The sequence below is a fragment of the Corvus kubaryi genome, unplaced genomic scaffold, assembly GCF_017639235.1.
Source record: "Corvus kubaryi isolate FWS band 111438036 unplaced genomic scaffold, C.kubaryi_AGA036_p1.0 65291, whole genome shotgun sequence".
In the NCBI taxonomy this organism is placed as follows: Eukaryota; Metazoa; Chordata; class Aves; order Passeriformes; family Corvidae; genus Corvus; species Corvus kubaryi.
In genome coordinates this window covers 690-14,610 of record NW_024581896.1, presented here as the reverse complement: position 1 = coordinate 14,610, position 13,921 = coordinate 690, and the positions used below count along the sequence as shown (strand labels likewise).

Here is a 13,921-nt window from a genome sequence, read left to right as displayed (position 1 = left end):
AAATAAGCTGTTTTGCCTTATCCTGGCTTCTGTTTGGAAATCACTATCCACTGTTGTATAACTGCCAATCTCTGTTCAACTGAGACACAGGCCTAAAAAAATTGCATGGTGCTCTTACTTCGGCAGGATGGAATCTCACAGTATTTCCAATATATTCCATCTTCATGTTCTGCAATATAGCACCATGGGCTGACATCCCCATCAGGGTTTCTGAAAGAGAAAATCAGTGAGCAAAATTCAATCTTTTTTCAAAAACCACACAAAAAAAATCAATCTTATAAACCTTCAACAGCATCACTATTTTTGCTCTAATACCTCCCATTGACTATTTACCAAGAAAAAGGCAAAGTTTTGTGTTATCAGGAAGTTCCGATAGCTTTGGTTATGACACTATTCATCAAGCATAAGATGCTAGTACTGTCTAAAATGTAGCTTTTTTTTATTCTAAGTTTAAAAGGTGCAGAGCTATTTCTGGTCAGTATTGACAGGGAAGAAGATTTTCTGTCCCACATCCTGTGTACGGGTTCCATAGACTCATAAACTCGATTTTTTGCCTTGGTACAAAATAGTCCAGACTCCAACTTTCTGTTATATGTGGTGATAAAAACAGTGAGCTGATAAAGTCTTCTGGGAAAGAGTTATTTTCTTTCCCTTCAATAAAACTGACTAAATCCATTCCAGTGATTTCTCTATATTGATGGTTAATTCCTTATGTGTCCATGATAATGATGATCACTATTTTTATAGTTATTTGCTGTTGAACAGCATCACTTAAAAATGCACACCTAATTAGTCATTAGGTTATTTAAAGATTTTTCTGAGTACACTTTGAAAAGCTATTCATGTTGTAAAGATCTATTTAAGAGAATAAATTGTTCGATTGGACAGTCAGGGTGAAATATGACCTTTTCTTTTAACTAGGACCAGTTACAATCTTTTTATCACATACTTTGGCACGAATTCTATTAATGACACAGCCCTACTGAAGTGTCAGTTCAGCTGCATGTTGTCATTTACACGTATTAACAACTCTTTTGTGGGAGATCCAATTTTAGAAATTCTGTGGATGGTTTTTTGGTCAAATAACAGACTGCTGAAAATAACTGGTGAGTTGAGTTCAGTTTAGATTACTAAAATGTTGCTAGTTAGGTTTTCAGACAGATTAGTAGAGGTAGTGGACAGTGAAAGTCTAAGACTAGCTATGCTAGGAATTTAGGTGTAATGCAAGAGCTTCCAGTAGCTAAAAAAAGTAGGAGACTAAAACCAAGTAAAGCTTGTACTTGAACTAACCCATTTTCCCTTGTTTCCAGAGTTACAGGAATTTTTGCGTTTACATCTTCATGACAGAAACCGTATGTCTGGAATTGAATCATGATAATGGCACTCTACACATAAATGCCTTAAAAATGCGAGGAAATTGTAGAGAAACATGATGAATGTCTTCAGGAATCTTTGTCTTGAACCTCAGAAGCACACACAGTTAGAAAACAACTCTCTGTCTTTCAGAATCTCCAAAAATTTCAGTCTTCATAATTTTGTTATGGTTGAAATGAGTGGAACGTTATGAGGCATTTCCATCGTAACAGGGTGTCTTGAAGTAAACAAAGTATTCCAAGTAAGGACCACCCATGGAGAGGTAGCATGCTTCTGATTAATACTTCAAGTGTAAAATTAGATTATTCAAATGCTGTTCCTAAAATCAAATCTCAAAGCAATGTATTATGCCTTAAAAAAACCTTGTGAGGTATGTGCTGCCTGAGAGAAGGGAAGATCAAGTTGTCCATTGTCATCAAACAGATGAATGTCAGAGAAAGAGCTAAAACAGCTGTATCACAGGCCTCGACAACATTTGCATGCTAAAGATATACTCTGGCACTGTTAGTCACTTTCCAAGCTTTCTTTCAAGAGAATGTGAAGTTAAAAGTCATCCATTAGTTAGGACTGTCATTCCATACACCTGTCAGAATATTCCTAGGCCAAGTGATACAGCGTAAGGAAGAAAATGCCTAACCTTTCAGTCAAACTCAGCCTCAACGAGGATAATCCAACACCTAGCAGAATGAGGTAAAAAAGCTCTATTTGGTAATCAAGTAATTTCTCATGTTTACATATCAGATTATAGGCTTCTTGCTCCTTGTAACACCAAGTTCTCATCTGCTAGGTAAAGCAAGTCTCAAGTGTTTTTTGAGTATCTGGATAAACATTCAGTTTTTTATATGTTTTTGCACAGCTTGAACACATTTTGCTTTGTACTAACCAAAATATTAGCCGAAATGACTTCCAAAAGTAAGATCCTGTATATACAGTCTGTCTAAAATATTGCCACACAGCAACAATCAAAATTACATTCTTAATTCTGCTATTTGTATCAGAGAGAATTCAGTGGCCACTGTATTTTAAACAGCTCTGTATCAGTATGCCTACTGAGACATGAAGCTGAAAAAAAGCCTGCAGAGCCCAGACATCTCTGAACTTAAGTTCTGATTTGGCTCCTAAATTGTGAAGTTCTTATTTAAGTTTTGTTCTGAGTTCTATCCATAGTTATAGAGGACTTCTCTAGAGGGCAAGGAAACAGAAGTGCATCTGCTGTGGTTTAATCTGGTATTGTAACCCCTGACAGATGAGCTTCTGAATTCAAATAGCTACTCTAACTCACTTAGAATTTTTAGTGACTACAGAACTTTCATTAGAACAAAACTTGGAAACAGAGTGTGTAACAGAACCAGGCTTCTGTGGGAGGATAAAAATCATAAAGAGACTCCTCCAAACACTTGCTGCACTGCTGTACTTCTGATTTGGATCATTTTTTTATCTCCACCTTTTCATTTAAGTAATCTATAGTCTTTCTCTGTCATGCCAACTTCCAGATTGGACACATTATAAGGGACAGTGCTGAAAAAGTGTGGGAGCTGGGTTGAAAAAGTTATTCTACTAATGGTGCTCATAGATCCAGGGTACTAATTCCAGGATAAACCAAAAAGTGTTAGACACAGTTCTGACATTCTTCACTGCATGACAGGAAGTTTCATGATTTTCTTCCAACTGCTTAAAGTAACACTGGGTATACAGGCAATGTTAAAGCAATGTGGTATTTCTTACCTGCAGTAGTTATGCTCTCCAAGCCCTCCCTCCCCATTGGGATATTTCACAGTATTATAAGGATGCTCAAAGGTCTCATTCCAAAAAAGACAAGGTTTCCCTGCATATTGGGAGGTCTGGTTCTGAGTGCCACGATAGTCGGCCCCGTTTGCTGTATAGCATTCTGGGAAGAAAGAGAAATGAAAAAAAGAAAGAATATATGTAGGTTTAGTGTTTGTTCTTCCCTCACCCTCCACCCCATCTCCAATAGACCATGTTCCCTGCATTGTTTAGGCAGCTAAAGATGCTGGCTAGGATTTAAGATTTCTCTCAGTCAAACCTCTATTCAAGAGATTATGATGTCATTACTTTAATAAACAATGTATGAGACAGGTCTGAAGAGAGGTTTACACAATTAACATGCATTTTCTGAATAAGCATAATACTTTTTTTACTGTTTTTCCTACGTTTTACTCATTAGCACAACTCTGTAACTTGTTAATTTTCCAAAAATGAAATTATATGATATTACCAGTCTGCTACTTATCAGCATATTAAACAAAATCTCATGCTACTTCAGCTAAAGTTCTGACTTGATAAAGTGAAAGACTTCATAGGCACGGATCTTACCAACATTTACATTCTGATTTAGAAAAATTCTTAGGGATTGAATTGCCTTAGAAAGGGACCTCCTTCAGTACAGTATAGTCATGATTTGCTACTAAAGCATTTATGCTTTCAAATTAAAAAGTCTGTATCAGTATTCTTCTGCCTCACTCACGTTTTATCCCACTTATGTTTGTTTTCTTAGCTTCCTAATACTCAGCAAGTAAGAAATCAAAGTAGAGAATGATTTCTCTAGTTACTAAATACATTAGTCCCTTCTCTGCTGAACTACAAATTTCATGCTGCCTGGTTTTGCTGGGTCTTGTTAATCATAGAATCATAGAATGGTCTGGGCTGAAAGGGACCTGAAGGATCATCTGGTTCCGACCGCCCTGCCATGGACATCTTCTGATCAAATAAATATTCAAATGCATGAACAATTTTCCTTTTGCTGAAATTGCAAAACAGTTTTGATTAAATTATGCAATGTGAGTGTGACAAAGCATGGGAACATGTTGCCCAGCAAGGCTGTAGAATCTCCATCCTTGGAGATATTCAAAAGCCACCTGGGCACGGTTCTGGACAACCTGCTTTAGGTGACCGTGCCTGAGCACAGCAGTTGGACAAGATGACCTCCAGAGGTCACTTTGATCTCAACCATTCTGTGATTATCTTCCAGAAACAGTCATTATAATTAGTGTACCATAAATAAGTCCATCCTGTTTATAATTGATACTTGCTAACATTTATCATCCTTGCATTTATTTAAGAATAGGGTTAAAATATAACAGTCTGTGACAGAATTAAAACCGCTGTGTTACGCTGCTGTAAACATTTATTTGTACTGGACAGCGTTACTGAGGAAATTCACAAATGCTTTCTGCTAACTACAGGCTGTGAAACCTCCTGTTTCATCTGATAGCATTCTCTGTAGAAACCATGTTAGAGCTGCAGAGACGTTCTACTGCCCTGAGGGAGTGGGAGAGTGCTCTGAAGTATGTGCTGATCTCAGGTGTCCCTCATGAGATCTACCTTACAAAACAAGTCTAGAAAGACCTGTGTGGCTGCAGCTGGAAGAGGAAAAAAAAAACCCACCCACATCTTAATCCTGATATTCAGAGTACACCGTTTTTGTATTTAGAACTACTGTAGAAGAAGGAAAAATGTATTATTAAAACCATGCCTCTGAAATTAGTTTAGTCTGGGCTCCCAAATATCAGAATGGTACAATTATAATAATTATTTCAGAGTTCTGTTACACAGCAGATGAAAGACAATGGTTTTGTGCTTTCACTGTGCATTTTCATGCCTAGGCAAGTTTGGATTTCTATTAAATGAAATTTTGTTGCTGAAGGCACACAGAAGAGGTGTCTGCACAGCCACTAATGTATTCTGCTATCATCCCTGGACAGAAAGCTATATAATTTAACCAAAACAAGCTTCAGGTCAATACTCCTCCTTACTGTAATTTACCTGACTGCCTTAGCAATACAGATGGGCTGCATACATTTGCTTAAAAATGCAAATCTGAGTTTCCAGTATTCAGGCCACCACAGATATTTGTGTAAACATGAAAAAAAACCAATTTAAGGTCACGACTGTGTTGCAACTTTCTTCAATACCTCTTTTGCTTTGCAGTTAACATAAAAGCTTTTGTAGGTTATAGCTGAAAATATAAGCTGATGAATTTAGCAGAAAAGGGAGAAAAATGTAATCAAAATAGATAAACAAAATAATATGCAGTATAAAGAATTTGTGAGAAGTGATAAACACATCCAGAAAAGATATCTACATTAGCTTTGTGCTACTACTTTTTTTTTTGCTTCTCACTCCTAAATGAGAAGCAATATATACTTCTATCTACTCAGAAATGCAAGGAATGCTACAATACCTGAATTTAGTCTGGCACACAAACTAAACTGAAGTTAACTTCAGTCCATTTTAGGATCAGCTAAGACTGGCCCATGCTTTAACTTGCAGTAGCAACTGACTTACATTTTCATGTCAGCTTTTTTTAACTGATTTTCTTCAAACTTCACTGCACTTTAAGAACAAAAGGAAGAGTCAGATGTCTCTTCATTCCTCTTAGCTGCAGCTTTTTGCTCCCAAGACAATAGGTAGCTGTATCACTGCCTCCTGTGTTCCTTTACACTATCAAGAGATTTGGTGGAAATGTGCCAGCTGAGTTGTAACAAAGCTCCCCTGGCTTAGATGTGGATGTGGAAAGGGGAGGCAGTGAGATACCAAGCAAAATCATTGATTATCCCTGAAACACTGAAGTGAAAACTTTTAAGTCATGGAATTTAGCAGCTGTTATCAAATGAAATACAAAACCTTTTGTGCTACAGGGAATGGGGATTTTGTTAAGGATTAGTAATAGTTTTGCCATAGCATGGGAGTGCAATCTTTTCAAATAAATATTGGCATTTTATAAAATCAGGTCAGTTGTCCTTGCTACGCTCCCTCCTGGCTTCTTGTGCACCTGCTCACTGGCTAAGCATGGGAAACTGAGAAGTCCTTGATTTAGAGTAAGCCCTACTTGGCAACAACTAAAAAATCAGTGTGTTATCAACATTATTCTCACACTAAATACAAAACACAGCACTGTACCAGGTACTAAGAAGAAAATTATACCAGCTGAAACCAGGACGCAACCCTACAGTCTTTGACCTTGAGCAGTCAGTGCTGGGATCTGCTGAGATATATTTTGTACAGTTTTCTGTAAAATTCCTAGCAGCATAGTTACAGATGTCAGCATATTCAGTATCTTGGCAGTAAACAACTCAATTCTTCCGTTTATCACAGGCAGTGATTTCATCATATTTTGCTGCATGACAGCCAAGACACTACCTTAGTGATTTCACCATTAAATTAATACTCCCAATGTGCTGAAGGTGCATGTTTCATCTGCAGAAAGGCCACTGTCCTCTCTATTTTAAATGCAAGTCCTAAGAGATTCTGGAGAACAGGAGGTTAGAACTTCCACCCTACTTTTCATCTTACACCACTAGTGCAATAATTCTGTGAAAAGACGAGCTTAAAAAAAAGGTCACCTAGATTTGTCTGCACAAAACTAATTCATATTGAGGTCACCTAAATTAAACAGTCAGAACAGACTGGACTGAACACTATCGGTAAAACTCTTTGGTTTACTCAAATCACCTGATTTCTCTTTGGTAGCTTATGTAGAAGGGAGGGGGAAAAGAGTAAATCAACCAGCAACAACCACCTCCCTACGTTGTGGCACCCACTGGATCCAACTGCCTTGTGCTGACTGATACTTCTACGATACTTTAGGCTATGAAGCCCTTCACTTGGAGTGTAAAATCAGAACAGTGACTCAAGAAAATTAATACCAGTTCTATGAATTTCAGCAAGCCTTATTCCTTAAAGTTTTGTAAGACTATGGTAAACTATGACAGAACTCACACTGTATCCAGGTCCTCTCCCAGTGGCAAAGACAGCAAGGGAAAAACAGACACCTTGTGGACACTACAGCTGACAGCCTCCAAAAAGGCATCAGGATGCCACTGTGCTTGGCAGATGTGCCACGTGGTTTTTGTTCATGCACGCAAGGCTCAAACTATCCTGTCAGCCATAAACCTCTATTAAAACACTGGGGTTTCAGAGAGAACATGAAGAAAGAAAGCTGTGACCACTCATATCTACAAATGTGTGACCTCATAGTTCTAAGATCTTAGTCAGCTGGGTTTCAGACATAGTCTGATGTAGAGGCTTATGTCAAATCTGTGATTAGAATCAGTGTCCATGATGATTTCACTCAATTAACTGCTTAATGACCCTGCTGCTTCTACTGTTTCACGGGGATGTCTGTAAACAGAATTAATCAGAGATAATTAATCAGAGAACCTTTGCAGTGGTTCTAGTACGAAAGGTTCCAACAGGTGCTGTTCAGGCTAATGTTTATGAGCCTTCGTGAGAAAACATGGACAGCAGTTTGTTGTCAGGGCTGCTTTGTTTTCAACACATCAGGTGCCATGGTTGATGAAAAGTAACTTTTCAAAATGAATGCTGAGACTACATAAGTATGTATTGAGTGACAACTGCCAGAACAAAAAAGCAGAAAACAAGACTAGGGATGTTGTCCCCTATAAGCGAATACTCAGTGTGTGATACAGGTTCACAATTAGTTTTATTAGAGCCAGATCAACATTTGGAAGATCAAACAGCTGCTGTTGTAGGAATTCTTTCCATCTGTGTCGGTTTCTTCTTCAATGTAGGGACCTTACAGTGATCATTTTCCTTTGTTACTTTGGGACTGCATGGCTGCCTGCACTCCACATGGGCGCCACTTTAGGATCATTTGAAAAATTAAGGTAGTGCAGACTGTAATAGCCTGACTTTTTTACTTATGATAAATCACTGACATTTGAGTCTGCACTGGCTTCCAATGATTTTCTCAAAGACATCTATCTAGAGACACTACAAATTGCAGACTGAAGGGATGGAGGTTTCAGGGTGTTTTAAATGACTTAGAGGACTTTCCAAGTTTGAGGCCTGTACACAGCTTTTGAGACTGAAAATTCAGAATGACAAACTTCTTCCTATTCCACTGGAGAGAAAAAAAAAAAGAAACCACTTTGTTTGCTTAATGTTTTGGAAGCTACTTGGAGCATTGAGTAGTGTCCAGAGAGACTGACAATTATCAACCTGAAACTAGCCTACCCAAGCCAGAAATTATCCTACCACCTACTGCCCAACAAAAAGCAAGGTTTTCTTTTAAAGATGTGTAGATTAATGAAAGATAAATGAAAGTGGCTGCTATTTAAATCTTGGGTTTCATTACAGCAGTGTAATTAAATGTTCTGTAAGGTTGGACCAAAAATTAAAGGTTCCTTGAATTTACATGGTATAACTGCCTGCTCAGTTTTCATTTGTTTTTCCTACAGCCTTTTAGAAAAGTCAGGAAAATGCTTAAGCAGAATATAAGGGTATGAAACCAAGGGTGCCAGGTCCGATAATGACTCAGTGTGGGTTGCTTGATGCATGTGCTTGCACAGTATTCTAAGAATAGTTTTAAGTCATTTCCATTCTACCTAAACTGTTCTAGTTCTTGCTGGAGATTGTAATTTAAGCACTCCTCCTTAAATGAAAGCACTGTATCTAGGTGCAGATGGCAACAGTTACAGGCACTAACCAGATGCTGCAGTCTCTAATTTGATTGAAAGCGTATAATTAGACAGCAGAAACACTTCAATGAGAAAGTAACGCACAGAGGAAAGGACAGAAACCACTGAACTGATGCCAAGATACCCCGGCAGTAACAGAGGCAGGGGCCCACGGATGGAAGGGGCAAAACACCACATCACCTTCTTCAAATGAGAACATTTTTGTTTCCCTAGAGATGTGAATAGGGATTCTATTATCATAGGTTGCCACAGTTCTTCATGTGGGAACACTGATTAAAACCAGAAGAAGCTTCAGGAGATGAAAGACACAAATATGGCTTCTGTGGTCATTATTAAAAATATTTTTAGCATTGCAATGGTTTTCTTTGAAGATGCAGTTTTATCGACTGAACCAAAAGTTAATTTGCATACTATCATACGAGTGGGCAGGAAAAAAAATCTCATTCTGTATTATGTTATGATGCAAAATAAATGCTTTTGGGAAGTATAAGGCTGATTTAGATCTACCCAAGTAAAAAAGTAGTGTACTATTTTTACATTTCAATACTTTTCTATTCCAATTCATACTAATACAATACAAGCACTCATCAAAACTATCAGGCTTCTGTGTCTGTGCTGTGTAACAGTAAAACCCCCCCACAAGAGAACAGTTGATACAAGCCAAAGAAAAGCCATCACAAAAGAATTATCTTTGTTCAAAATTGCAATTTTCAAAATTGCCAGAAAACAACTCCCCATTTGTTAAATCAGACAGTTATGTTTTGATGTGATGCTATGTGAGAGCACTTGGTTAGCTGATCATTCTTCCTTTACAATGCAGGGGAACTCCACATGCTTAAAATTTGTATCTTGCTCATTCTACATATCCATGCAAACGCACACTCAGACATATAATTCCTGAAAGTCCTCAAATGCAAACATTTTTGCTGGTCAGAATTAGAGACTTAATTAGCATTGGTCCAAGCCAGAGAGTAGCCACAGTGAATATTTGATTATATTTGATTTATGCCACCTGAGATTTGATCAAACCTTGACTGAACCATCTGTCTTGTAAAAATGTACATTCCTGGAAATGTACAGACATGCAGAGTTGATACTTGTGTTCCCTGGCAGTGTGTGAGCTGTCATATATGTGAACTTGCTATCCTTGTGAAATTTTGACTCTCATTGTCCAGCTAATCACTTTTCATTACTTTTTTTTTTTTTTTAAATCTGACTGGCCAGACCTTTTCTGGAATATGTTGGAAGCAGGCAAGTTAGGTTATGAGCACAAGAGGCAGTTCCCATTATTTCTAAATCCTTTAAAGTATTCATTCTGTCCCTTTTTTCTTTTTATTTGTACAATACAAACATGCTATATTAGCCAGAGTTTTGCAGCTGCTGGCTGGTCCTCAGCCACAAGATGCAAACACACTTGCTTGTCTTGTGATTCTTTATCACTGGAAGTAAGAATGTGTGATGTGGCCCCATAAGAATTTCTGTTCCTTAATACACCCATTTGTTTTCTTTCTTTGTGAAGTTTTAAAACTGTTGTTCCCTTGTCAAGTGTGGCAGACTGAATCCCTTTGGCAATTTTATCAGGATGCCCCATAGCCACTGTGTGGATGAAGGGAGTGGTCAATTGCACAACCATTATGGTGTGATATGACAAAACTGAAAATTTTGCAGCTGGCAGCATGTAATCCCTGCCTCCCTCCCACTTCTTTGGCTCCATCCTACTTAAATACATTCACATAACTCTGGATTTTGAGTTATGCTCTATGCATGTACAAGCATGATATGCTGAAATGTCTGACTATTTCATCCCCTATCTGCCTAGTTAGAAAGAAGAAAAAAAAAAATTGCTTTTTCAAGTATTTCCATGACGCTTGCTTATGGCATATCAAGTAGAACTGCTTCTCTGAATCACCAAGGCACAGGCAGAATAAGATGACAAGAGATACAAGGTTTGTAAGAGAAGGCTGGAATAACAGCTCAGAGGAAAGACTCAGCTGGGAAAAAAAACAAGGACATGGTGACTCAGTATTGCTAAATGGAAAGAAAACAGAGAAAGGAAAAAGATTGAAAATCATATACATTTCTGATGAGGAAATTAAATGAATGCTATAAATACAGAAACTAGAAATTATAACTTTTTGCACTGAGTATATAAACCAACATTTGTTCACCAAAACTAACATTTGCTGAAGGCATTTCCATTTCTTTGGCCTTGTAACACAAAACTCACCAAATTCAATCAGTCTTTTAATGGTAGGTAATCTATTCACAGATCTCTTACTTCTGATTCACTTGAGAAATTATGTATGGCTGAATGTTTGAATGCACAAATGTCAAGGTCTGAATGCAGAAATGTCAGTGTTTGAATTAACAGAAACTGTTGGACGTCACATGGTGAAGCAGAATCATTCTGTGAAAAGTAGCATAGTAGTATGTGCAAAAATGGTTAATTCACTTTCATTTCTGACAACTGGAGTAATTTTTCATATTGTAATTCCAGAAGTTTCTCTCCTGTCTTAGCAAATGATGGTGACGCAGTCTTTATTTCGACTGCACTTCACAAAAAGCTTATTAAGACATACATTAGAAAAACAAAATAGGAATAGGCATTAAAAACATACCATATGACAAAATGCCTTCCAAAAACAGTAGTAATGTTTGTCATTTCACAATTCTGCTAGTTTCAAGTGCAACCTGACACAGCTGATGCCATTTAAATTCTGTGGCATTAAGGGTCAAGATGAAGATCCCGATGTATACCTTGTGCAGATTAGGAACTCTGCAGATCCTGTACATGCCATACAAAGAACAGGTTGTTGTTGAAACGCAGATTTGCACTGTTTCCAGGTTCTTTAGCAGAAGACACATAGGTGGCAGTACTTTCTAGATCCATTCTCCTTTGCTACACCTTCATACAGGGGCAATATATAATTGTCTCTATAATCCACTCCCTTCTTCCCCTGCCCCAGCTGCTTGTGCTCAGGCATTTCTGTCCCCTTTAACAGCTAAACATTCACACTGGGCCACATCCTCCACTTGCTGTCACGCAGCCCTCTGTGAGAGATACGGTTACACATGGAGTGTTCTTTCCACAGTTCTGCTCTGAAACCTTACAAGCAAACATTCTTCAACCTAAGCACAGCAAGGAGTATCCACTGTGTGCACCAAACACGTCCTAATGGTACTGGGAACAGACTGTTAGACATGGTCCCTCTCTAGGCAGCTCTCTAAATGCTTATCTGAAAATACTCTCAAGTTTTACTTCTGAGAAGTAAAGTCTGCCAGAACTTTTCCTTGTAAAAGGTTTTTTATTCCCTGAAAAAGCCTATGTAAGTCTTTTCCATATCTAATTAGGTACATCTACAAAAACTTGATGAGCAAGTATGTGTTCAAAAAGAAGTGGAGCAAATTCTACTTGGTAAGAAGTAACAGCAATTAAGAATACACAAAACGTATCCAGAAGGACCACACATCTGATGGCTGTGACACTGTGATCATCTGGAACTGCCACTTCAGACCTTGCAAAGTATGGCCAATGTTTACCAGAGGAGAACCATAGTACTTGAAATCATTAGTAACAACTAAAATGAGGACAAAAGCGTGCAGAGAAATTTTAAGTGAAAAATCACCTTAGGAAGTGAAGCTTCAGGCTTCCCAGACTCTTTGGCTGAACGAGAACCTAAATGGTCAGAGGAGTCCAGGCTTGGCTGAGAGCTGGAGCAGCCCACTGCGGACAGGCAGGATGGCCACCCTTCAAGCTCTGGCTCTGCTGCCAGAGTTTTCTTTCCCAGTGACACAAACAATCGCACGCCCCTCTCCCTTTACAAGCCTCCATTCCACAGATCTAGCTATCGAACCACTTTTATAGAGAAACGTGCTGCTCTTCTTTCTCTTACATCATGCTTTCATACAGTTTCCGAGCTCCCAGTTCAGCAAGCACAGAGAGAGCCTCAAATGCCCACGGACTCCACGCAAAAACACCCGCAGCGTGTTTGCACGAGCAGCTTCGAGCCCGGCACCGCTCTGGCGAGCAGGAAGGGATGTCGTCGCGACCTCGAAGAGGCGCTGCCGGGCGGCAGAGCCCTTCCGCGGGAGGCTGCGCGCCAGCTGCGGCTCTGCGGAGCTCGGGGAGAGGCTGCCCGGCTCCCTCGCCGCTCAGCCCTGCGAGGAGCCCGGGGAGCAGCCCCAGACGCGCCCCCCTCCCGGCTCCCCGCGGAGCGTCACTCACCGGAGAGAACGGGCTCGCGGCAGCAGCTCAGCGCCAGCCCGGAGAAGGCCAGGACGGCGGCGAGGGCGGGAGGCTCCATAGGCAGCGGCCGCCGGGCCGCACCGCGCTCGCAGGCGGCAGCCCCGGCGCTCCGGGGGTGGCAGACGGCCGGGAAGAGCGCAAAGTGCGGGAAGCGGAGGCCCTACAGCATGTGTCCTGTAAGTGCGCCCCGGCGAGGTGCCGAGTGGCAGATGAGGGATCCTATTACCAGCCATGTGACAGGAAAGGATAGAGACCGACATCCCAACCTGCTGCAGCGCGGGACCGCAGAACTGCCGCTTCCACTTCTGACACCGACAGGTTCGGGCTGACGGCGTTCGCCCCGGGGCAGCGCTTCGGCCCCGCGGAGCCCTCCTCGCGGGCCGGGGCGCCTTGCCACACTCACACACACACACACACACACACACACACAAACACACACAAACACACACAAACTCCTCCATCGCAGCAGCGACCCACGTCTCGCTCTCGTCACTCCCCTCGTACCCAGTGTCCCGCTGCGGGCGCGGAAGAGGTCGGGCGAGAGCTCGCCAGCCCCGTGGCCTAGCGCGGCCGGCCGCTGCCCCTGCCCCGCGCACGCCCTCCGCCCGCCGGGTTCCCCTGGGGTGCCACAGCCGATGGGAGTGCGCAGGTGCAGCTCGGCTCTCCTGTTCTGCAGCCGCGAAGGCACGGACGGACACGGCACGGGAAGAGAACGCTGCGGACTTTCTGAGGGACGCGGGCATGAGCGGCTCCGCGGGCGGCGAGGTGCCAGCGCCGCACGGTGCGATTTGGGGCGTCATTCTGAAAGTGAAAAGGCACTTTTCAGTGTCAGAAGTGACCG

General features: G+C 40.9%; 1 protein-coding gene across 1 annotated transcript in view; it reads right to left on the bottom strand.

The window, feature by feature from the left end:
• LOC121673239 (kremen protein 1-like) overlaps positions 1–13,535 on the bottom strand; it is a 30,752-nt gene extending 17,217 nt beyond the window's left edge. Inside the window, exons 1-3 of the mRNA XM_042046391.1 lie at positions 13,060–13,535; positions 3,100–3,262; positions 119–210 (exon numbers count right to left, since the gene is read on the bottom strand). Of these exons, the coding sequence (XP_041902325.1) occupies positions 119–210; positions 3,100–3,262; positions 13,060–13,138 (334 nt within the window). The 5' untranslated portion in view covers positions 13,139–13,535. The remainder of the gene's footprint in view (positions 1–118; positions 211–3,099; positions 3,263–13,059) is intronic.
• Positions 13,536–13,921: the final 386 nt, after the last annotated feature.